The 27121-nt window shown below is 31.8% G+C and overlaps 1 protein-coding gene across 1 annotated transcript in view; it reads left to right on the forward strand.

Annotated features, from left to right (window-relative positions):
- LOC143082359 (uncharacterized) overlaps nt 1-27121 on the forward strand; it is a 52631-nt gene that overhangs the window by 21382 nt on the left and 4128 nt on the right. The window contains exons 2-12 of the mRNA XM_076258003.1: nt 2182-2277; nt 3962-4276; nt 6753-7118; nt 10413-10499; nt 11683-11727; nt 12911-13015; nt 15711-15779; nt 16916-17658; nt 18823-18895; nt 20751-20831; nt 23724-24029. Coding sequence (XP_076114118.1) covers nt 2244-2277; nt 3962-4276; nt 6753-7118; nt 10413-10499; nt 11683-11727; nt 12911-13015; nt 15711-15779; nt 16916-17658; nt 18823-18895; nt 20751-20831; nt 23724-24029 — 2224 coding nt within the window. The 5' untranslated portion in view covers nt 2182-2243. The remainder of the gene's footprint in view (nt 1-2181; nt 2278-3961; nt 4277-6752; nt 7119-10412; nt 10500-11682; nt 11728-12910; nt 13016-15710; nt 15780-16915; nt 17659-18822; nt 18896-20750; nt 20832-23723; nt 24030-27121) is intronic.

Consider the following 27121-nt stretch of genomic DNA (forward strand, 5'->3'; position numbering starts at 1 on the left):
CTCTTTATTTTCATATACGTTACCGATGCATGTAATTACCCTTGAAAAATTCAAAGCGTTGCTGTTCATTGTTGTCTTTTAAAAAGTGTACCTATCATTCATTTACCGTATTTTGAAATGTATCGATAAAGATTTGTTATCAAAATTGAATAAATGTACACTTTCAGCATTTTGCAAAATGTCTTCCATCAGTCAGTTATCAACCAAGCATCTATACTATTAAACGAGAAGACCTCATTTTGGGTGTCGCTTCTCTTCTTTCCACATTAAATTAATCAACACGGTTCTGTGTCCTATAGGTACAGTGCATATTGCCATTTGTCATCCATTCATATGATTATTCAGATTGAGTTATTTTTGAAGAAAAACAAGAAAAAAGGCATCCGGATATTGTCCCGTCATTGGACGAAATTTTAAGTCAGATTAGACTTCCGGTTTACTTTTTTTCTGTAGACTTTGAACATATACAAAGAATAAAGTGTATTTTCAGAATTCTATCTGCTATCATTTTCAAGTTTACTATCCACGGCAGTCACAGAGTTTATTAAATAGAGAGGGTCTGTATACTATATCAATGACCACTATGGATCGATTAGTAAACTTAGAATTGAAAGTAAATACACTATATTTATATAGTAATGTATTATGAATGTTCATAATATACAGATAAGCGCTAAAAATATTCATGTGAACTTTTGATACCTTTTCTGAAATTCTCCAGTCATTAAATCTTTTACAAAATTTATTGATTACAAAAAAAAGAAGATGTGGTATGATTGCCATGTTGAGACAACTCTCCACCCACAAGATACCAATATGACACAGATTTTAACAACAATAGGTTACCGTACGACCTTCAACAACGAGCAAAGCCCATACCGCATACTCAGCTTTAAAAGGTCCCGAACTGACAATGTAAAACAATTCAAACCAGAAAACTAGAGGCCTTATTTATGTATAAAAAAATGAACGAAAAACAAATATGTAACACATAAACAATTAACAACCACTGAATTACAGGCTCCTTACTTGAATGTTCATAACATACTAAATGTATGTTCATATTGAAATTGATAGAAAACCAAAAAATTGGAATATTGGAAATAATGCTTTCTGTTGCACAAACATCTCAGCTTAATCAAATATGTTTCGAATTTAAGGTCAATGCTATTTGTATATAATGTATATCAGAGCATTTTGCTTTAAATAAAACAGTCAGTAAAAAAGAGGATATTCAAAATCGTGATTGTTCATAGGAACATTCTTTATTGTTCTAGAAAGTTCTTGCGTGATTTCTTCATTGAAGGTTATTGCCTTTGATTTGTTTTCATATTTCATGTGTCCCCTCGTAGTATTTAAATCGCTGTTTTATCTATTGTGTCTAAGTTTTTACGTAAGTCATCAGCATTCATATGATTAGCCATTCTTTAATATCTTTTTCAAAACTTACCATGGATTTGTCATATCCCTCTTTCTCTCTTATATTCTCTCGACTGAATTATAACGATTGTGGTTCATAATAGATTTTTTAAAATACCAAAGACACTGCTGATGACTCTAGAAGAGTAGAAACTGTTTACATTTCAGTTTCTTTCTAATTTCGTGTTGCTTATTCTTTAGTTTTCAATGTAGTATTTTGTTAACTTATGATTATGTTTCAAACTTTTTTCCTTCCTTTCTTTGTATCTCAATTAATAGCTTTTAAGAGCACCTTTGTATTTTCTGCTTCCTTTCTGATATAAATCAGTCATCAGCATTCATATGATTAGCCATTCTTGAATATCTTTTTCAAAACTTACCATGGATTTGTCATATCCCTCTTTCTCTCTTATATTCTCTCGACTGAATTTTAACGATTGTGGTTCATAATAGATTTTTTAAAATACCAAAGACACTGCTGATGACTCTAGAAGAGAGAAACTGTTTACATTTCAGTTTCTTTCTAATTTCGTGTTGCTTATTCTTTAGTTTTCAATGTAGTATTTTGTTAACTTATGATTATGTTTCAAACTTTTTTCCTTCCTTTCTTTGTATCTCAATTAATAGTTTTTAAGATCACCTTTGTATTTTCTGCTTCCTTTCTGATATAAATTACTGTAAATTATGTGAAATAAAACGACACGTATCAGATTAATTTGTTATTCTAATGACAGCTTTATAATTATTTTATTTTATATCTAGAAAGAAGAACCGGATGCACTAGTATGAGTACTTTCTGACATGAACTTCTCGTCGTGACAAGAATGTTGTTGATAATTACATTTTGTCTCTTAGCAGGTAACACCCTTAACTTATGAAACGTTTTATAAAACCTTTGCTTTGCTTCCTTCATTAACATTTTGGGGATCTATAACATACCAGTTATAAAATTGATCAAATTTTAACTGATTATAAAAATAAAATGGATAGAGAATAATTGAATGTCATTCCGCAAAAACAGTATGTACTTTTAATATGAAAATATAAAAATCAAAGGTATAGAGATGATAGCTAAAGTGAAATCACCAAATACTGAACCTCGATTAGACACAAGTAAATCATACTTATGAAGTCTTCTCCATAATGCAATATAAAGTAACAATAATAGTATACTATAATGGACATGCATATAAAACAAACAGTGTATACGATATAATACTAGCTTTCATAGGTAAACAAAGAGGAGAGAAAGTAAAAAGAGAAAAAGAAAGTTTGAAAAATCGTATAATTCTGTGACGATGACTTGTGAATTGATGACAACGATGACGTTCCGTGTCAGTAATAATAACGCTCTATCAAGGCATAAGAAATCTGTTTGACCTTTTTATGAAATTTTGAACATGTTTGAAAATTTGAATATTTGTTCGTTCGAATGTTCCGAGTGTCAGCAAATTAATAGTTTGGAATCTAAGACAAAGTTTTCAGATAACCTGTTAAGGTTATGGAATAAACCACTTTCTAGTTCATCCGTCACCGGAAACAACTCGTCAATTATACGCGCCTTTATGACGTTATTTACTAGATAGAGGGGGTTGCCTGTATCCCTGCCCTATTTACGTTCATCAAGCGTCTTATTGATCGTCATTGTGCACGATAAACTAGAAATAATGGTTGTTCTGTAAATACTTAATGATAATTCCCTAATGACAGCAATGCTGATTGTTAATTTTGAGAATTCCAATTTGCCGAAAAATTCGTACAATATAGAATTATAGTTTTCCAACCACTCGCTCAACATTGGAATGGAAGTGACGACGCCCCTAAACGCACAAATGACGTTCACTAAAATCAGAGTCTTTGACGGAAATGCATCGAGCTCGAAAGTTGTCTATAAGGTTTTTCTACATAGTGTGTAATTTGTGCAAACGAAGAAGTAATGGTAGACATCCTCAATATCGGACCCACTAAGGCAAGAAGGATCATTTATAATGTTAGCTCTAAATTGGTCATTGTTTACGAATGAAGCGGAACATCGCAATTGCGTTTAGATAATATTTAATTTCCTTGGGCCGTACAAATAAAACGTTTCAATTTTACATAATAGACTATCGCTTTTTATTTCTTTCTTAAATTTAGAAATATAGTCGACACTGCGAATTTTTGGATCAAGTTTATTCCATTCACGTATAGAAGAGAGAATAAACGATTTAGTTGTAAGGGAAATTCTACAAAATGGAACAATAATATCATGACCATTTCTCAACGGGTAGTTGATAGTACTTTGTACACAAGGAGGTACAAGATTACATAGATATTCTGATGCATGCTTTTTGTTCATGTTATAAAACATTTGTAATCTTCTTCTTTCAAAAAGAAATTTCTAGCCAACCTCAATTTCAATAACAGAATGTTTACTCTATGTACTTTTTTGTCATACACAATATTAAATACATATGTGTTATAAAATATTGGTGTAAGAAAAACATCAGGGTATTCCTTTTTTCTTGGTGTATATATCAAATATATTTAAATTTTATTGCAGAGTTAGCATTTTCTGCGATTCCTTGTTTAACATGGGAAATGACTCCTGGTAAACTGGACATCATTTGCAGACTGGAGACTGTAGGTGTACCTGTTTCAATTAATGATACGTTTGAACAAGAACAAGGAAAATGTAAATTCAAAGATGCTTCCGCAAAATGTTCATCTGTAAATAAACTTACAAATATAACAGCCAGCTATTTAAAGAAGGAAGTAAAGTTATCAATAACAAACGTGACTAGAAGCCTTGTCAACGGTGAATGGAGTTGTATCCAGGGAAAACAAACATTGAAAACTCTGATTACGCCATTAGCAGGTAATATTCTCATTATGTATTGTTTACGCTACATAGCTTTTGTGAATACGTGATTAGAAAACATAGCTTCTATTCAAATTATCAAACAAGTTAATCCTTTTATTTATATGACCCAATGTGTATACTTTATTAAAAACAAATAGACTCTATATCAAGGGAAGAATCAAAATCATGAGTCGAATTAAAAAAGACCAAATAATGAAAAACGAAAGGGCAGAGTAAAAAACAAAAACAGCAATCAAAAATAAAAAGAACACATTACACAAAACACTTAAACCTCGGTGGCACAAAAGTTAACAAAAGGCATTATTTCTTTTACTTTCATAATGATGGAAGTCATCTGATGTTGAGACAGATCAATAAGAATTGACCTTGAGTAAAAAAAGTGGGAACAACACATCTAGTAATTTCATGCGCCCGAAGCGTTTTTCTGTATATAGCTTCATCAGAAACGTTCAAAGCCAAATCTGTAGTAAACAGGAAATAGCAATGTTTGTCTGTTAATCACAAAATCACTATACATTTATGTATTAACAAGATGTTTAAAATTACCTTCATGTATACGATTTCGGGAGCTGCGTCTTGAAACCAGAAGTAGCACATTTTCTTGCTATATCAACCAAAAATAAACAGAAATCATATAAATGAAACATTGTATATAAAGTGGTTATTCTCTTTGACATTATTATTACGAATAACGCTTTTATCATTTCGGGTTAAATCCACCACAAGAAATAGACTGAACCTCCCATTCAAATAAGTTTGATTGTAAATATGAGCATGTTTAAATTCATAACTGTCAATACATTTTTATGTTACCACTACATACTACTTGCATTATAAGTTATTCCTATTTTTCGGATTCGGAGTCCGGCAGTTTTTGCGCCTGTCCCAAGTCAGGAGCCTCTGGTCTTTGTTAGTCTTGTTTTATTTTAATTTTGGTTTCTTGTGTACAATTTGGAAATTAGTATGGCGTTCATTATCACTGAACTAGTATATATTTGTTTAGGGGCCGGCTGAAGGACGCCTCCGGGTGCGGGAATTTCTCAAACGCTACATTGAAGACCTGTTGGTGACCTTCTGCTGTTGTTTTTTTTCTTTTGTCGGGTTGTTGTCTCTTTGACACATTCCCCATTTCCATTCTCAATTTTATCTCTAGTAGTTAAGGCTAAAACTGTTGTATTAAATTAATGTTTATCAAAAATACCATAATGTAATACGCCAGGCGCGCTTTTTTTCTCCATAAAACTCATCAGTGACGAAAAGATCAAAATAGTTATAAAACCAAACAAGTACAAAGTTAAAGAGCGTTGAGGACCCAAAATTCCAAAAATATGTGCCAAATACATCTAAAGTAATCTTTTCCTGTGATAACAAAATTCTTAGTCTTTTGAAAAATTCAAAGTTTTGTAACAGGAATTTTTTACAAATGACCATATAATTGATATTCCTGTCAACACCGAAGTGCTAAATACTGGGCTGGTGATACCCTCAGGGACGAAACGTCTATCAGCAGTAGTAGTTATCAAATGTACCAGGATTATAATTAAATACGCCTGACGCGTGTTTCGTCTCCTTAAGTCTCATATTGCCTGTAGTGTATATTTCGATAATAGGACTGAATGCAAACGTTTTTCTTCAAACTGAAGATATCATGAAAAACAATGAGCCCTCAATGAGCAAAATGTCATTAAATTGGTACTAGTAATACAATCACACATTAGGATGTTCAGTCTTCTGTGTGAAAATGACAGCTATTTAAGGACTGCTTTTATAGTTTTATACTGCATTTCAATGTTATATTTAACATTGCCATAAAAGCGGAAGGTTTGGCATTCCACAAAACCAGGTTCAACCTTTTTCCTGTACCAATTTAGGAAAATTGTCATCTTATATTATAGTTCGTTTCTGTTTGTGATACATTTTAATGTTGTGTTTCTTTTGTGTCGTTGTTCTCTTATATTTGATGCGTTTCCCTCAGATTTAGTTTGTAACCCGAATTTTTTTTGTTTGGGTTTTTTTTTCTGAATCGATTTATGAGCTTCGAAAGTAGGTACACTACTATTACTTTATTTGATTGATAGATTGAAAAATAGCGCAACTTAAAAAGTAGAAAAAAGCAAAGATAGCGTTTTTGTTATTGAGATAGAATCAATTAATTGTTGCAGAAAATGATTCTCTCTAGATTTTTCATACATTTAACATTGGCACCTTTGTTCTTTTGAAATTTATTAGAAACAACAAGAATTTTATAAGCTGTTATAAAAGGACTTTTAAACATTATATCATTTTTTTTTATTAGCCAACCTGAGTAAAACTATATGAATCCGAAGCGGGTATCTTTAATCGAATTGTTCAGTTCTGTCTCATTTATTTTATTGATTATGTCTGTTTAGTTCACGAATCAATCTGAAGAAAAAGTGAAAACATTCTGACAGTGACCAATATTTGTTCTGAATTTATTTGTTGTAAATAGGAATTATCTGGTCAACGGAAGTGGTCTTGACTGGGAACATAAGCCAGTATCAAAGCAGTATGAAAACAGTTAATTTGTCGTGTTTTTCCTGTCGAGAACCTCATGGAAATCATGTAGAATTTCTTATGAATCATAATTCTGTAGACAACGTGAGATATGATCATGTCACAAAAAGATGTTTACACAAAGATGGTGAATGCAGACCTGACCAATGTTCATGTTCAAACAGTGGCAACTTGTTTTACTATACATTTGAGTTGAAGGCTATTACCACGGATATCAGCTTCTCTTGTGGCATGAGATTTGTTGATAAATTGATATCAACAAGATTTTCAAAGTTTTCAAGTGTGATTTATGATGAAAAAGGTAAGATAAAAAGTCATATCAAAACATTACCAAGTTAAAATCACTGCAAGGAACAATGTTACCTTTTACTGCATGATCTTAATAAAAGTGTAATTGTTTACAGTTGTAACGTAAAGTTAATAACATGCAGTCAATAACACAAATTTCCTGTTATTTCAACTTAAGGCTCAAAATAGGGGTGTCAGATTTGTAGGCTAATAAGGGTGAGACAATATAAAACAAATATAGATTTGCTCTTTATCTAATTAATGTAGTTTGTAATTCAAACACATCCACTCTGTTATGATAACTCATCACAAAATAAGGGTATTTTAATTTGCACATATTTATTTTTTTAAGTCAAGTGCATATTTAATAATGGTTAAAGTATTCTCATTTTGTGTGTGTGTATATCTTAACATAATCTGTTTCCTATTAATTTATTAGCATGGTCAGGAATTCAAAAAAAGTTTCCCCTTGCCGAAGCAATTAATAGCAAAACTTCATCAAATTTCTTCACCAGTATCTCAACAAAGCACATGTGTACGCTACAAAAAAAGTAATAATCTTACTACGAAACATTTGCTTAAACACTCAACCGAAATACCCGAATCTATATATATATAACTTTTTTCTTAACGAAGGTATAAAGACAGATCATGTTGACATACATCTGTTTCTTTGGTCTTTAAAACAAAAGGCATCTGTATATTTTAATACTTGTATTGCTTGTTATGAATATTGATACAAATAGCATAGTATTGAACAATGCAAGCCAACAAGGGAAAGAAAAATGTAATTATTGTCTAATAGAATTTTTGGTTTTTACAAATAATTTAGATACATGAAAGAAAATCAGGTGCCACATTTTGTTGTTCTAGATTCTTCTGTTTTGTAATATGTAAATGTTGATGTGTCATCTTCTTATGGTGTTATTTTCGTTGGTTGATAAAGATGCCGGTGTGCATTTATGTGGCACGGATAAGCGAATTCGTATAGGACTAAGTCCATTTTGCTGCGTACATGTGTGCTTTGAAAGGGCTAGGAATACTTGTGAAAAATATTGACAAAGTTTAGGTGTTAGTGGCTCGACTTTGAACAAATCTCGTACATGAGTCTACTCATCATTTGAGTTTGCTCCATGTTTTGGTGCATAAAGCCATAGCTACAGAATGACTTCTTCCTCACCATGGTTGTAACTTAAAAGGAAACAAAGCATGTTAAGTGTAGAGAAAAAACATTTCAAAGGTAATATTTCTTTTAACAGCATTAAAAGCACATTACTCTGAAAAAAACCTGAAGTACAGGTAAAATGAATAATTCAATTTTGTGATGAGTCTTCATAACGTTGCAGCTAAGATAAATAGAAACTATTAAGACTGATTATTAGGCAAATCTAGCATTGCCTTAATCCCATAAGAAACCACACACGACATATTTCGGTGAACAGTAACCTATTAAGGTTAACTGGAGAAAATAAATATGGTATCTACAGGTCTTTTTCCGACCGGCAGTAAATCCCGTGCAAAAGTGAAAAGTTCATTACCTTATATGATTAGCTGTATTTGTCAACACTTTTAGGAATTTTGGATCTCAATGCTCTTCAACTTCGAACTTTATTTGGCTTGTTTTAACTTTTTTGGATTCGTGCGTCACTGATGAGTCTTTTGTAGACGAAACGCACGTCTGGCGTATATATAAAATTTAGTATCTATGATGAGCTTATTTGCTATGCGGGATGTATCAAATACACAGCACATCCGGTCAGAATTAAGACGTGAACTCCGAATCCCCATGTAGAGAGAGTGCCACGCTCTCTGCACGTTATGAACTCTTGCAAAAACTCTTGGTGGGGTATGTAGGTGGCCGGCTGCAAGGCCAATTTTCTGTCCCTATCTAATTTCAATTCCCAGCGGTAGCCTTAATTTCCCCGACCTTCTTCCTGGACGGCCTCTATTACAGGAGCTACCTTTTGTAATTATTGTTAATTTGTTCTCGTCCTGCATATGTATGAAATATTTGCAACCAAAAATGTTCAAATAATTCAAAACTAACTAATGTTGACTACAAAAATGACATTTGACTAAATTCTATGATAAAAAGTCATATTTTGATGAATCAAACGGAGAAACATCGGCAAAAATATTTTGTATCCTGAAACCTGTGTATGAAGTCTATAAATTTGTAAAACAGAAAACTAGAAGAATTGTTTGAGAAATCGGAGCACTGGAAACACTGCTTCTGCTTGGCGGAAATAGAGTATGGTTTCATTTCCTCCGTCTAATTCATTTTTGGTGCTGGCATTTATCAAAAGAGAAATTGTGATAATTTACTAGCCTTATCAAAGGGTTTTCTCCGTTTTAAACCCGACACCGCGTGTTTATCATATCCAACACCCCTCCTCGTTTAGTGTTTCTAACGACGGATTTGTTCATGTATTTAGTAAAATGCTTAGAAAAATTAAAATACATCTTATAAAAAGCCTGAATTTATTTTATAGACTGACATGTTCATAAAAACTGAGCCAAGGAAAGTTTTGAGCAACGGAGCAGTTCTATCATTTATTTCTAGCTTTTAACGCTGGAATTTCAAGGAATCGATCTATTAGAAATTAAATCTACAGGTTTTTTTTTATTTTACCACTAAGCACTGTAACAGCATTGCATTAAACCCAGACCATGACACATACAATACTGTCTTGACTTGTATTTGGTAAAAAAAACTTTGAATTCGAAAACAAAATAAATGTATTCCTGTTCATGTTTTCCTAAAACAAAATCTATGTACTGCAAGCCTGCTATTCAGATTCCAACACAGCTAAAAGTGTATTTCTTTCCTCGAGACAGTAAATTTTAAAACTCAAGGCTTAACTAACTGTCTCGAGTAGATTTTATTAGATTTGGACCATTAACTTGGTGAGAACAGATATTTCACAGATGGTGAGAAATCTTTTTCTCACACCGCTCAGGAAAATGTGAAAATAGGCTTTTGACTTATTAAATCTAGAGCATTCAGGCTGAAGCAGATCTTTTAGCAGCCAATTATACATGCTTATCACACAATATCTTTCCTTTCAACTCACCATTTATTTTCTAATCCAACATACCTTCAAGCGGAAGTTAATAGTCATGTCATTTCTAAAGATCAATTTATTTTACCGTTTTGATTGGTAAAAACATGTTCTCGTCCTAAATATTCATGCAATTTTTGCTTCTGAACATTAAAAGCAACAACCAGTCGTTTGAAATATATAATAATTTTTAATCGGCTTCTTTAATTGTTTGTAACTTTTACTACAGAATTATTTAATTACAGAATTTAAAAGTAATGGATCTGAAACTAGAATCACTAAATTTCCGGTAAACAATGGTTTTAACAATAGCGGATTCGACAATAAGACAGGTAAGACGTAAACACATTATCATCAGAATTTAAATGAAGTAGTGTGAACATTTTATTAAGTTATTATACGGCCTTCGTAAATGACCAAATCAAAACTGTATACTGTAAACCAGGTTATCATCGATAATAAATTAACTTTAAGACCTTTCATGTCGGTTCCGCGAAGGTTATTTTTTGCAATTTCTGTTTGTCAAAAACTCGCTCGTGAAATTAAATTACTTTACAGTATACAGATTAATAAGGTCCTCCTGAAAGGTAAAAAAGAGACACAATTCAAAGAAATAAACAGCATGAATAGGAACAAACCAATAAACAATAAGAGAAAATTACAGACCCCTGACTTTTGAAAATCATACAGTAGTTATCAGAGTTTTTAAAATTTCCAGAGTGCACAGCTTTCATTTTGGTGTAAAATAGTTTTGTCACAGTACAAAAAAGAACATGGAATAAAGAATAGTTTACAATTTGGATTTCAATGAGCTTAAATCAATATATTACTGATAATTTTTTGAGTAAGAGATTTCGTTAAAACATTTACCATATTCGTTCAAAAATATTTGGTTTCTACGTTCTTCTATGTCTATAGGACCAACCTGTTAAGCCCTTCTCAGCTGTTTATTATACTTTGTTAATGTGTCATATTGTTACACCACTGTCCAGCGGAGAGGTGGACATATATTATTTCTAATATCGTGACATTTTATGTGTTTTTTGGGGGATTTGGTGTCGAAAGAAGATACATTGTATTACATAGTTTTTATTATTTGTTTTAAAATGATGATATAGAATTTGACTTATCTGGTTATTAACTGTAAGCTGTTCTATCTTCATTTTTTTATTATTGTGTCGTGTCCAAATACATAATACGCATGTAATGCCACTGATGTGTAAATTTGTAGTTATTCATGTTCAAAAATGAATACGCATTCCATGATTTAGAAGGCGAGTTAAATATGACCTCCAAGAATACATTGACAAGAAATACTTCTTGCATTAGCTTTTAGTAGATCATATCCAAAAGTTACAGAAACATGAATTTTTGAATTAATTTTCGTATTTTGAAAATCAACAAAAGATTAATGTCGATAAAAAAAAATAAATAGAAAGAGTTGGGGTATATTTTGTACAAATAAATATAACCATTTCATTGTCATTATCTTAACCAAATTTCTTTATTTGTTAGATAACAGACCTAATTCACCAGTTGAAGATGATGACAACTTCATTAGTAAGTAAACCAGTAAAAATAACTTAGTACTGATATATTTTTTATGTTAACTTTTCAGTGTAAGCAAATGGTAAAAGTACTTCAAGCAAAAAAATTAGATATTTCACGGTTTCATTTGCAATAGTTTTCAAATAATTGTTTTATTTCCATCTGTTAGTAGAAGAGAGGCGATGGCTACTTAAAGAACATTCAAACTGATTAGTTGAAAACAATCTAACAATGTGTTTGTAAAAAACGAAAATCAACGAAAAGCAGTACACAAAATACAACATAGAAAACTAAAAAGTGAGCAACCCAAAACCGACATAAACTGTGGATAAATGTATTGTTCCTAAATGAAAAGTATAAACTGCGCCAACAATTGCACTATTCGTGTTGCTCATGTAAGTACAAACTAGATAAAAGGATTTTTGGATCATATTCGAGGCGAAGATTTGAATAACAACTTGATCAAATCCAACGACGTCTGTGAAACACATTTTTCAAAAGCAAACAACCAAACAATTATGTCGTACGTATTATTTTCATGAATAAGTGAGCACATTCTCCTTGGAATTTTTGGTTCAATAGCTTCTTTGTAAGAAGCAGCCTTCTATCAATGAAATCATAATATTGTTTGTCTTCACAAAGTCCACACAAATAATACATTTATAATGTACTATATCATAGTACAATTTAAGGCTACCTAAGGCAAAATCAAATACGATGTTCAAGGGCATTAACATTGAAAGGTTGAGACAAATCAACTAATGTCATCTATGATTTAGGGTAAAATTTAAAGATATATCATGTGAGCTAATGGTTGTTGAAAACAAGGCTGGTGATATCGACTACGCGTAGACGAATTGTCACGAGACTGAGTTGTTATAAAAACACATACAAAATATCAGGTCTGTAATAACGTATGTTTCATTTAGTAGACATTATACAATTGATGCTACAATTATTTTATGAATACAGATAAAGTGATAAGTGCTTATCTAAACATGACATTCATTATCTTCAACTGTTACTTATGTGACTACATTATCTGATTGTTGGTGCTAATTTACAATTCAAATTTTAATATAACCTAACGAATGTTCCTAAATGTTGACGACCATCAAATATTCTTCCTATAAAGACATGTAGTCGCTTTGAATGCTAGCTCAAAATTATTCAACATTTGCCATTTATTTTCAAGAAACAAGACTGAAATGGGTTTTTATAGGAGTGGCAGGGGTTTTGCCCGTCCTTCTAACTGTGGTAGTTGTCTGCTGTGTAATTCATATTAAGAGAAAGAGAAAAGGTATTATTGATTATTTAAATAATTTACTTTTCCAAAATTTGCAGTTTTTTAAGCCTCGGTCACACCTTACCGGATAGCCCGAACGGACGCCTAACGGATAACTTTTTTTCAATCCGTTCATGTCCGTTAGACGTCCGTTCTTATCCGTTAGGCGTCCGTCCATATCCGTTGCATGTCCGTTAAGCGTCCGTTTTATCCGTTGACGTCCGTTCTGTCCGGTGGAAAATTTTGAGCATGTTCAAAACTTTGAACGGACGTCCAACGGATAAAATGTCCGTTGAACGTCCGTTAGGCGTCCGTTAGGCGTCCGTTTTGTACGGTACTCGTCCGTTTTGTATCCGTTACGTGTCCGTTATGCATCCGTTGGAGATCCGGTAGACCAATTCACCAACGGACGTCTACCGGACGCCTAACGGACGCCTAACGGATAAAACGGATGTGAAACGGACATTAACGGAAGGATAACGGATAAAACGGATGCCTACCGGATGTAAAACGGACAAATGCCAATTGAAATTTCGCGTTAGAAATGCCAATAATTGGTATGTCAGATTTTCTTGAGTGTCATGAATATTTATTATTCGTGATGGATCTTGGAGTAAGAGCACGTCTTCGCTACCAAACAGCTCTTATTCAGGCCAGACTCAACTTAAATGTAGCAAATATAAACCTTATAGCTGTCGAAAGGAGAAGAAGGAGAAGACAAAGGAGATGGTGGACACGACCATGGCTTAGTCCTGAAAGACGATGCAGTTTTGGTCTATATGACCAACTCATGACCGAACTTAGGTGGGAGGATCGGCAGTCCTTTGTACACTTCCTTCGAATGCCCACAGAGATGTTCGACGAGATATTGCAAGTTGGACCTCGCATAGCCAAGCAGAATACCTTTTACAGAAATCCACTGGAACCAGGACTCAAGTTAGCAATTACACTTAGACACCTTGCTTCTGGAGCAAAATATCGTAGCATGCAGTACGGATGAAGAGTTCCGTATAACACATTATCCGTTTTCATACCAGAGGTACATAATATAAACAAATTCAGAAAATCAACTTAAACTCTATAAGACTGAATTACCACACTGCTTCTACCTTGATTTTTTTTAATCAGAGTAGCACACATATCATGCTAAACAAGACGCAATACAAAATAAAATCAACTAAACCTGTTAACTAAAGTGACCCTCGTGTGTAAAAACGTAAAAAAGAATCGGATAAATTGTTCTATTTGTTTGGTACGTGTGACCTTGATACCTGTCCTACTGACCACACTTTCCCAGAAGCAAATATTATAACATATATACATGTACTAGATACAATCATTTTAAGGTCACGTGTATGTGGTTTATTGCCTTTAATTTTCAGATGGTTTATTGCTTTTAATTTTCAGATGGTTTATTGCCTTAAATTTTTAGATGGTTTATTGCCTTTAATTTTCAGATTATTTTGTTCATCCGTTTTATCCGTTACGCTTCCGTTAGGTGTCCGTTTTATCCGGTACTCGTCCGTTGGATGTACGTTCGACGTCCGTTCTGTCCGGTACGTATCCGTTTCATGTACGTTCAATGTCCGTTGTGTGTCCGTTAGGCATTCGTTACATGTCCGTTAGTAAACCAACGGACTCCCAACGGATAAAAATTTTGTCAACGGATAACTTTTTTTTTATCCGTTAGGCGTCCGTTCGAGCTATCCGGTAAGGTGTGACCGAGGCTTAATGCAGACTGATATAAGTTATACCACATAACAACGACGCAGTGATATTACAATTGAGTGATTATCTAAACGGAAATGTAGGAGCATTATTTCAATTTATGATGCAATATCACATGCTACACAATGAAATACTAATGAACATAATTACAGCTTTGCACTGGAATTGTGATTAAGTCGTCTTTTTAAAAAAAACTTAAACATGGGTATGATGAAGAGATGTTGAACCATTCCACAAAAAAGTTAAAATACGATACGGTAAAAAAGTTATATTTGTGAAAGATTTTTTTTGAAATTCCATAGATATGTTAGAGAACATACAAGGTAAAACTTTTGTAACCTGCAATAGTATTAAAACATTTTCAACAAGTATTCTCCATTCTTAAATTTAAGACAAATTGAAAATTGTTGGTTTGTTTCATAAAAAAAAAAGAACAACGTAGATAACAGTATATTGTCTTGAGAGAGATCCTACTATGTAAATAATCCAAATGATTCAAACAAACAAAATATTCTGAAACTGACATGATCAAAATGCTTGATTTCTTAATTGACATAATATTTAAGGACGTGTTTTTCAACAAACAATCGTTAATTCTATGTAAACCAACTGTGCTTTTTTCTTTATTCATATGAGGTTGAATCCATACAAAAGTTTCTTTGGAAGAAGAAAAAGAAATTTGTTTACTTTTACTTTCCGCTATATGATGTTCTCTTATAAAAAATGTTCAGAATTCGGTTACTACGTCAAACAGTGTTTGGTGTTCTTTTGTTTGTCTGTTGTTTGTTTTCATTTTTGTCGCTGTCAGTTTGTTTTCGACCTATTAGTTAAACTGTTCCTCTGTTATCTGTATCCTCTCTTTTTTCAAATTCATCTGAAGTAATGCAAGGTGCTTAGCTGTACGAATTATGTATCGAGTTATGCATTCTAAAAAATCTAAATTCAAAACTGTAACTTTAAATTTTAAAATTGTTTATTGCAGAATTGTTGTCAAGAAAATTCACTGGTGAGATAGCGGAACTAAATACTTTAACCCAACCATTTTTAACAGGTAAAGTGCAGTTTAACTGTCCAAGATATATAAATCATAGATATATATTCAAATATGGAATTATGATTGTCCTGAATAAAGGCAATAGTAGTATACTGCAGTTTAAAAGTAATTAATCGAGTGAGAGAAAACAAATCCGGATTACAAACTAAAACCGAGAGAATTAATCAACTGTAAGAGGAAAACAACGAAAGTACAAAAACAATAATGCAACATACATAAAAACAAACTATGAGGTAAAAACTGCCATATTCCTGACTTGGTACAGATCATTTCAAGAAGAAAAAAATTGTAAGTTGAACTTTGTTTTGTGGCTAGCCAGACCTTGCACTTTATGGCAACGTTAAATATATTGCTTAAATGACAACATTGCATGACGGGAACACAGTACAAATAAATGCAAGAACACCCAAGACAGAAAAATACATGAATAAATATATACTATAGTACATTTTGACATGTTAACAACATAATAAAAATAAATAACTCAAATAAGTTTATATCATTAAACAAAAAACAGCTTTATAGAATTACGAACTGTGTGTATGTCACACAAATGTATCAACACCACTAAAAGTATGAATTTCTAAAAATTGGATATAAATCAAGATTAGTTTTCTAATTATGTTATTTGATGTATTTTACAACAATTAGAGGAATATTGATATAAATTTGTACTGTTAATTGTGTCGGCCTTTCTTCAAAATCAAACTAATAACAAATAAATCTTGTACTCATGGGTGCTTTATTCTAAATAATACAAATGAACTGGGTAATCAATTATCTTTACTTGTTAATACGAATAGAAAATAAAAACTTAAAATTTAAAACTACAAACGATAAGATAGACACAAAAACAATATCCGATCAGAATTACGAATACAACTTCGTAACTATATACATAGACACTGGATAAACATATACAAAATGTAACAAGTTGAAAGAGTTTAAAATGATGGATGTGCATATAACATCTGACATTATAATTTTATGTCGAGCTATGACGACTTTTGATCATTTTTGTTTAACAATTAGATGAAATATATTAATTGAGAGATGCCTTCCGACCAAGCCATTCAATACACTAGTCAGCATTATTCTAAGGGGTCCCTTTAATGTTAAATATGTCTTTTCAGATAATAAAGAAATATTCTTACCAAAGCATAACACACGTAAGGACAATATTGGTAAACTGGTGTTACTGATTTCAAAGATTGCAAAGAAAGTTATAACACAAATAGTTACTTGCACATTACTAACTGATGATCAAACATTTACGTCGTATCTAAAAAATGAGAATAATAAGCATGCATTATTTCATGCGTGGCATCATAATAAAATATGTTGTCAATGCAAAAAAGATGGTTGTGTCCAGAAGGAAAGTATGCTAACAAAACAACAATTTCAATTCATGTTCAATAACAATGGGTCAGTTCCACAGAGCCATGTACACAAAACAAAAAGAAAGATATATTGCTTATATAATATCGCAGTCAATGAAAACGTGTCTCTAGATGTGTTAGATGTGAGTGTGGCTAACTGTCTACTAGTTTGCGGTTCTACTCCCGAAATAGTTTCGGATTTGAAAGACAAACAATCAATTTTAACATTGATGAAGAATATCAAAGAAAAACAAAATGAAATTGTTCATATGACATCTTCAAAACACCTATCCGATGATGAATTCATGGATAAGTGGCAGGAGATTCAGATACCTGTAGTGGAACTGGCTTCTGTGGTAGATTCAAACTTCTATGATGAAATAAAAGAAGAAATAAATGTTTTAAAAAACGAAAATTTAGAAGCTACTCAAGCGTATTCAATGAAGTTGACAGAACTGCTGCTGCAGTCTAAACAAGATATGGATCTGCAATTAAATGTAAGATAATAAAAAAAAAAAAAGATGTGGTGTGAGTGCCAATGAGACAACTGTCCACAAGAGACCAAAATGACACAAACATTAACAACTAAACAAAATGACACAGACATTAACAACTGAACAATTAAAAAAGTTTTGTTTTAAATTTTGTTAATGTTTTGGGTTTTTTAATGGAAGAATGTTACAATCAAAATCACTGTCTTAATAGTAGTTCGATTGTTTTAAATAATTTTAAATAATTTAAATTGTAATCAAAAGTACTATCTTGCACGTCTCTGTATCTATTACAGATCATTTAAAAAATACTGTAGAGCCTACTACCTATTTAATTATTTGGAGACATCATTCAATGTACAACAGTCGTGTTATGGTGTAATACCACCATATCATAGTACTTCACATTCGGTTGCATACGAAAAAACAATATTCCCTTGAATTTGACAGTTGTAGAAAAAAAATTCTACATTTAGTTGCAGTCAGAAAATTCTTGGTTATGAATATATATCTTTTGTGTTGCTAAGCACCATTATGTTTTCATTTGGTGTTTCTATGGAATATTTTGAAAACTTGAGATTAGATGGTTACTTAACCTTGTACACAAATAGAAAAGATGTAAAAACATGATTGGTTAACTTCCAGTGATGGTTATTGTCTTAAATGCAATAAAACGTAATCTCAAAGTTTGTCTTTAGTACTAGACAGGATACAATTTTACTGATGTCAATGCAGGTATTTCTTTATTTGAACATAAATAAATTCTGCACAATATTTTGAAACTTGCAAATTTAACAAAGACTAATTGGGGAAATCGATGTTTGTTTTACACCTTATCAACATTTAAATTATTATGATATCGATTTACATTTGCTAATGATAGTTTTTTTAAATTATTGCATAAGTGATTATAAATACTCGATTAGTGTAATAGATACTTAGTAAAATAGTCCCAATGATGAACCCTTGCTGTATATCAAAGTCTTTCTAAAATGATGCTAATTACTATCATATGGATGCATGCAGTCTCGGTCCTTTTGGAATTAATGCGATATCATCAGTTTTTGTTTTGTTTGCATAATTTGTCTCATCTTTATTGGTAATCAATATACCAGATATGAACACCGTAAAACTACTGTTGTCTTTATTTATAATCTATCTTTTTAACAGCAACTATGTGAGGAAAGGTTCATGGCTAGGTTAACAGGAGCTAACAAGGCCACCGATAACATCCGAAATAGAGGTAATATTTCATTGATATTTCATTGATATTTCATTGATATTTCATTGATATTTCATTGATATTTCATTGATATTTCATTGTTTGACTTCAGCAATCGAGACAGAAGACTTGTCGTGTCATTCATTTAAGAAGTGTGTGTCAATTTGTTTTAAATACGAATCAAAATGTGTTTATGGAGAGTTGTCTCATTGGCACTAATACCATATCTTCTTATATCTTTTCAATAAAATACGACTAAATTAAAGCATATAATCATACACATCTAAAATGCTACATTAATGGAAGCACTTTTTACATACATTTTACCCCCAAAAAAGGCAGATGTACTATGAATGCCAATGAGACAAATATCAACAAATTCAAATGAAGTGGATAAAAAGGATTAAAAGCATACGGCTTTTAACCATTAGAAATCTGAAACCGTAAAGTCAGCTATAAAACCCGGATACTAAAAATATATGTAATACCTCAAACGAGAAGCTTACGGCCTGATTTGTAACAAAACAATTAACGAATAACACAAATGACGGGCATGAATAAACCACATCTAAACTACATGATTAACTCAAAAGGTCGTTCCGAGGAACGGAAATATCTTATAAAAAAAAACACAATAGACACAAAGCAATGAAATAAGAGAAATCGCAGTCACTAGTTCAAAGCCTTTTGCAAACTAAAAGATAAATCATGTTCTAAAAACTAAAGTATTAATCGATATACACCAAATAGATTTAGTGTGAAGACGTTATAAACAGTCAAGAGAAACGCGTGACCTTGGGAAATGCAAATACATAAGTTTACAATATCGGCAGGGTGTAGGATAGTTGATTTCAAAACCATAAATATTTTTAAAAAAATATATCTATCTTGTTATGTTTTATGTTTTAATAATAAAAAAAACATAATCACTTTAATTACAATAAATACAATATATAAAGAATTGGATAATGTGGTTATTTGATAACTTTTAGAATACGATGTATTAAAGTACTCAATTAATGTACGTTCTTCACAAGGTTTACGGGCTTTCAAACAACATCACCATAAAATAAAGAACTCTACAGGAACGGCTAAACGTCCTAATCAAATCTTTACATATAAAATAAAAGACTGCTATTAAGAGATGGGTAATCATTGATTTTATAAACCGTATGACTGTTTTGTAAGTCTATATACTAGTACACAAAGTATATTCTGTATGTTTGATTAAGTACATTTATTGTTAATATTCAACATTAAAATGTGAGAGAAAATGCATGAAGCTTTTGAAATCAAATTGAAGTCATATTGGAACTGGGAACAGGATGTTACTTCAAACACTTCATGGAACTTGCATCTTTCGAGATTTTTGTCCTAGATATATACAGTCAAATTACTTTTTCATTTTGCGGGTCTGCCTTTGCGGTCTTCTATTTATTGTTTCTTTTCCAGTCATAGGGCTTCAAAGTTGTGTTGGAAGCATTTATTGCGCAACTTGTGTTAGAAGGGTGTCCAACCCCTTAAATAGGCAAATGAACACTTCATAATACTTTCGGTAAATGCAGTGGTTTCTATTTTGCCACTTATCAATTCTCCATATATTTTGAAAGGTTTCAATAATTTTGTGTTCCACTTCCTCAACGATCTCCTCTCAATATTTTATTTCTACTTCATTTAATATTAAATTAAAGCCAATTGTATCAATGTGATCTATTTGCGTCTTGTTGGTAAATAATAATTCGTTCTTTGACATGCTTCTTTTTTGTCTTCTTCTGTTTATTTAATTCTTGTTAGCACTGTTTTAGCATTGTATCATCTTCGGTCAATTCATTTTATTTCGTTATTATTGTTTATTATATTTGCTTTTTTTTTTAAGAGGGGAATATTTTGACAAAGATTGGTGAACTTTCTATAAATATTGTGGAACATCCAAATATAAAGGTGGAAGATTATCAAGGTAAGACATACATAAAAATATTGTATTGTTTTAAATGACCGTGTAATCAATTTGATCTTAAAAAGAAATTACTATGATTTTCAAGTGAAAGGAAACCCGATAATTTCACAGACGTCATAAAACAATAGGCGGTTTAATGACACTGACAACGTCGGATCAAAACATGGTAAATGCGTAGAAAAAAAATAGTCCTTGCGTTTTCTACTTTGAAAAAAAGTAATTTGCCAATGTAATAAAAAGAATAACAACTCATGACCGAAAAACTCTAATCTACGCGCATTCGTGAATTAATGTACTGTTTGGTCACTCGATGAATATTTTTTTCTATTTGAATTATCATATTAGTTATCCTATGATAATTAAATCAAAGTGTGTTTTTTTTTTATTGTATGAAAGCATACCAGGAAAAGCAGTTCCATTTCTGTTTATTTTTATTAATGTCTAATTTTATTTCGTTCTTAATTCTATAAAAATGAAATTATATTTGTTGAAAATACAAAATATTTGCTGGTTTTAAAAACAGCTGTAACTGTAAAATAAAACCTGTCTAGTGCACATATTATTGACTATCATTGATAACAGAATCGGTTTTATTGCATCATTTCTAGTAAATAGGTGTTTTGCTCTCTATGTACTGATTTTGTGTCATGGATTAATATCCCACGTCCTTTATTTGACATCAAAACAATTATTTGTGTTTAGAATTGAATGCTTCTTTTTGTAACTTCATTAGGGTGTTAAAGCGTTGACCGAAGTACATTTTGTATGAAGCAGAAGCGCTTCATTCTAAAAATTTGCGCACGCTAAACGCTTTTACAACCCTATGAAGTTACAAAAAGAAGCATCCAATGCTTATAATTACATTATTTTAGCTAGGATCATAAAACCGCGATTTTTTACAAGTTTTTATTTAATTTAACTGTGCATTTTATTGTGGGACCTTGTGTCATCGTGAATGATGAATTTTATTGTGCAATGAAGTTGGTTAAGGAATAAAGCTAGATTGCAGTGTAGCCGATCAGAATAACGTATTATAATGAAACATACATCAAATGTAATTATTATGGAATAAAAAACAACGGTCTGTTAAGGATGCTTAACATCACATCATTTTTCGTTTTATGGACACGTTACACGTCTACTTCAGTTTAGAAAGCATACTAGATGTTGTATGGTCATAATTGTATCCTTGTCTTGATTTTCTGATGTGCCATGTCTTTATGCCGTTTTGTTTTACTTTGGTTATTCTTTTAGTGATAAAGAATATAACACAATGTTGACTTCTGTACCTCCATTTTAACCTTTTTATCTTTCAATACGTTTGTTTGTTTTGTTCACACATTGCTGTCATTGTAAAGGAATTTTATGCGATTGTCATCCAAAGGTACTTTAAAACTAGCTCTTAACCAAAATTTTCTATATATGAAAAAACCTATACCAAGTCAAGAATATGACAGCTGTTTTCGTATGATGTGATTGTGCTTTTGATTTTGCTATTTGATAAGGGACTATCTGATTTGGTATTTCAGTTGTTTTACCTGCCGTCAAATATTACGTGTTGAGATATGTCACTAGTATTATCAGGAATATCATTAAAACATAAGAAATATATGTTAGGACACCAATTTAATTTCTTGTTCTACGAATTTTTGAATTCCAAAATTTGGGGCGAACGAGCGATTTGAAAATTTTAATAAAAAAATAATTGATTTGCAATTTTTCTAGGTGAAGCTTGAAAAGTACAGGCTAGCGATTACATTTTTTTTTGTTAACATAAAATAGTAGGTTTTGACAATATTAAAACTTGATTTATCACTTGTACTTTGACATTTCTTTAATTTATCAAGTATTTTTCCCTGTTCACCAAGAAATAACTGAACAATTAAATCTGGTCTATGTATGCGTGACTGACAATGAGACAATTCTCCATCCAAGTCATAATCAGTTTGGGAACAACCCCTTAATGTTATAAATATCCCTTTTATGAGGATTTAATATAAGCATGGACTTTCTATACTAAGCTAGTAAGTATAGAAAGTCCCTGATATAAGTTATAATATATTTTTTTGTACAAAAAACACTTTTTAGTCCAAAAGGGCTCATAATTTCCCAAAGAACTATACATCTATCTGGTATTAAATGGTCAACACATGTCCAAGAGTTTTGTAATATTCCTGGACTTTAACCATGTTAACATGTTTATTTTAACAGTTTAATATCAAGTTTAATATTATTTAAAATAAGTGGAATCCTCTTTTAGAAAAGTTGTTTAAAATATGATGTACTTCTCCTCTTTTTGAGTAGCACTATACAAATCCTTGGTATTTATATTTTCTTTTCTTCAACAGTAAAATTATCTCTTGTCTGAGGGAGGGGTGTTCCAAACCTGATAATAACAAACACATGTCAAAGTACGACCTTTTACACAGGGCTTTGATCCAGACCAAACAGCAAGCTATAAAGGACCTTAAAATTATTAGTATACATAATTCGAACAGGAAAACCAACGATATAATTTATATATCCAAACTGGCAAATGAGAAAATACCAATGAAACGCATCAACATACGATAACTGCCGAACGACAGGCCCCTGAATCAATCAGGACAGGTGCATAAACATGCAGCGGGTATGGATAGTTTTGTTTCGCCAGCATACAATATAATTGCATTGAAGGCAAATCCTTCAAAAGTTCTTTGTACTTTATTCTAAAGACGAACATTTTTTAAAAGGGAGTATAAGTAAGAAGGATAGAAACCAATGTTTTGTTCTTTACATGTATTTCCGCTGTTATACAATTATATCGGAGCATTGATTACCGCTATCGTATGTATAATCTATAGTAAAAATCAAATAGTTTTTGTCTAATTGAATCCTTCATAATTTTAACAGGTAGAACCATATTGGATGTTCTTTTGCGGGTAGATGCACCAAATGATTGGAACGAAGATGAAATAATTGAAATGATACGACAAATGAAAAAACAAATAAACAGTAGAGGAAACATAAAAATTAAAGAAACAACACTTGAAAATTTTATGTTAATAGTCGAAATGAGAATAGAAACATTAGTCAAAGAGGAAATCTTGAAAAATGAAATAGAGAATTTCTTCAGAATCATGTGTCAGCAGTGTAATATTGATATCAATCAGCAAAACACTGTAGAAATCTCAATTGAAAACCTCTCAAACCCAAATGGTAAGTATCGCTAACATTTTGGTTCTTTTCCGTGCATAACCTTCTTGAACTCGATAAAAGATTGTACAACCCTCACATAGCCATGTTTCCTTCATCTCGTACTGAAGTAAACACACTGGAAATTGCTTCCTGTACGAACATTATACGCATGCAAGTGCAAGTTAGAAGCAATATCGTTCAATCTTTTTAAATAAAAAAAACACCAATGCAGACTTGTCATAGGAGAGATTTTTTCATTCAAAACCATGCTTGCAATATCTGGATTGGCTATGAAACAGAAAAAACGAAGTTCTGATATTTTTGTTGATGACGTTTTAGGTTTTTTTCACAATAAGAATGAGAGAGAGCTAGCACTAGCATTTTTATAATGTCTAGCTTTGTGAAAATTTTTTATCTTATTTATGCTAAGCTTAGTATTATGTTAACATCCCGTCCATCTTGTTGATTAATAAAAATAATATCAAGAAGTGATATTTCCATATCCCTTTTATACTTGTTACGCTCGGAAATAAACAAGTTCTGAACTGCATTCTTCTTTTAAAAGTGTTCACATGAATATTATTGTGGCCCTTCCATTTTTATAAAGCAACATAGTCATCCAGCACCTGTGCTTTTTAGTAATTATCTTTCAGTTGGTACTAAATTAATTTCCTTCCAACAGACTATGCGAAATACGTCGGACCGTCGGACAAATCCGGTGAATAATGGATCGGTCTGGTAAAATTTTGTTGAATTCCGGTCCGAATGTCCGGTGTTTTTTTTCATGGAACATTCTAGCAAAATTGCCAAACGATCTCAAATTCATTTTCATCTTTATTATTCACCACAGCGATGTTTATTTTGTTCAACCGCTAGCTTTATGCCGAACATCGACAACCAGTAATGTGTAAATCCGGGTAAAAACATATCTGACTGTCAAAAACAACAATGGATGCCATCATTGGCACAACCGGAAATGTAAATAAAACCGGATCAGATTCTGGGAACGGATAAGGATAATTCCGGGTTTGCCGATTTAAATACAATAAATGAATAAACATCCAAGCAGATCACAAAATTTAGCTATGAAATATAACCACAAGAATTGAAAACCAAAAGATATATGAAAAAGAAAGAAGAAACAGGAAATAATATTTTATACAGAAACTCTAGTAAATTATGTTTAGTTCACAAACATTGTCAAAATCCAATAAAATGGGACATTACTCTTCACTGAAATGCATTCAAGCAATTGTGCACAACTTTCATAACAATATCCCCTCTTGTTACATCATTTTGTTTTAATTTTTGCATTTCGGGGAGGAGTAGGGCACAACAAAGTCATATGTTTGTTGTTTTTTGTCGGATAATATACAATTAGATGTAAAAAAAAATTGGTCTGGTAAAATTTCATTCGGTCTGGTAAAGCTAGGATGCTTACCAGACCGAATGTCCTGTAAAAATAAAATTCATTCGCATAGTCTGTCCAAGATATCATTGACGGGTTGTCGTCACAATGAGACAATTGAGCACATAATTTGTTTTGAGTGTTGACTTCATGTCATTTAATTTCTATTATCGCCTTCGTGGTTGTTAAAATATCTACTCCACACATGATGATTTATAAATTCAATTGTACTAAGAAAACAATCATAAAGTAGAGTCTTCCTTCTAATCTAATCATCATAGCATCGTTCACGATTGGAACTTTTGGTTCACTTGAATTTACATCATGTTTTGTTTTGTTTTGTAATGCTTTTGTCCTAGTATTGCCTACTATTTGTCCTATTTTGCCTACTAAAGCCTCTATTTATAAATAATTTAATTTTGGATGTAACGCGTCTTCTGATTGACTGACGTTATTTTGTTTAGACATAATTTAGTCATGTGATCTTGACGTCATCAACGTTTTTTAATTGTTTTCTACGGTTTAAAATGGAATTTAGAATTAAATTATAAGAAATGACTGTAATATTTTTTCTGTCTCTTCGAAATAACATAAAAAAATGTGGTGCACACTGTTAAATACCCCGCTACGCGCGTTATCCAGTGTGCACCACATTTTTTATGTTCTTTCTTCTTTGACAGAAAAAATATTACAGTCATTCCTTAAATATTTGATGTTCGCTGGTTTCTACTTTCTTCTCGATCATGATAGCTCCTGTTTTGGGTTTTTTTTTCAGGTGTATCTATTTCAATATTTACCAGTATAATTAATAAAAAGAATTGTATGTGTACACGGACAATACTTTCGCTAAAATACAAGACGTTTTACATTTTTTATAGACAACATGATTTTAAAAAGTAAATCACAAGAATATCTGTGTAATCAATTTCCTTTAAAAATAGTAACTTGACAAATTACTTGTATTTGACAAAACATTACCCTTAGAATTTGGTCGACTATTGTGGTATTTGTCTCCCCGTATTTTTCCCATTGTGCTGTCTGTTTTATGACTGTTTATCTCATTTTATGCATTTAAAATGATAATTGATTTGTGTCTATATAATTGGCAGTTACAAATAGCATAGTCTAAATTTGCCTGCATTGATACGTTTGGACTCTCCGTGATAATGTAAAGAAGGGTAACTTCCATCATCTTTTGAATAGGGCTTTATTGTGCTTTATTCTTTTTAGATGACAACCACAATAATGCTCTGAATTTATCTATTATGTCAGATTCCCTATCATGGCACTTAAAAAATCTTTATTCTTATGGAAGATGATGCATTCTTAGGAAGAAACCCCTACTCACACGCGTTTTAGCTCTATTTGGAGTTCCTGTGATTTTTCTTCTTTTTTGGGGCCAGAATAATTTTATTCAACACCAATTAACGTGGTATGCACACTAATAAGGGTTGTCTCTTTTTTCATTTAAATGATTGTATCCTACGAAGAATACCTTTCAGTCCCTCAAAATTTTCCCTTTTATGGTCCCTATTGCACCAAATATTACAATACGTATTAACAATGAGAGCCAGTTCCTACTTTTATTTGTTTACATCAAATTAAAATAGCAATGACTATTTATAAAATGAAAAATTGAAAGGAGTTATGTGTCTAAGAGAAACACGAAAAAAGCGCAGAAAACGGCCACAGGTGCTCAATGGGT

The sequence above is a fragment of the Mytilus galloprovincialis genome, chromosome 7 (genome assembly GCF_965363235.1).
Source record: "Mytilus galloprovincialis chromosome 7, xbMytGall1.hap1.1, whole genome shotgun sequence".
NCBI lineage: Eukaryota > Metazoa > Mollusca > Bivalvia > Mytilida > Mytilidae > Mytilus > Mytilus galloprovincialis.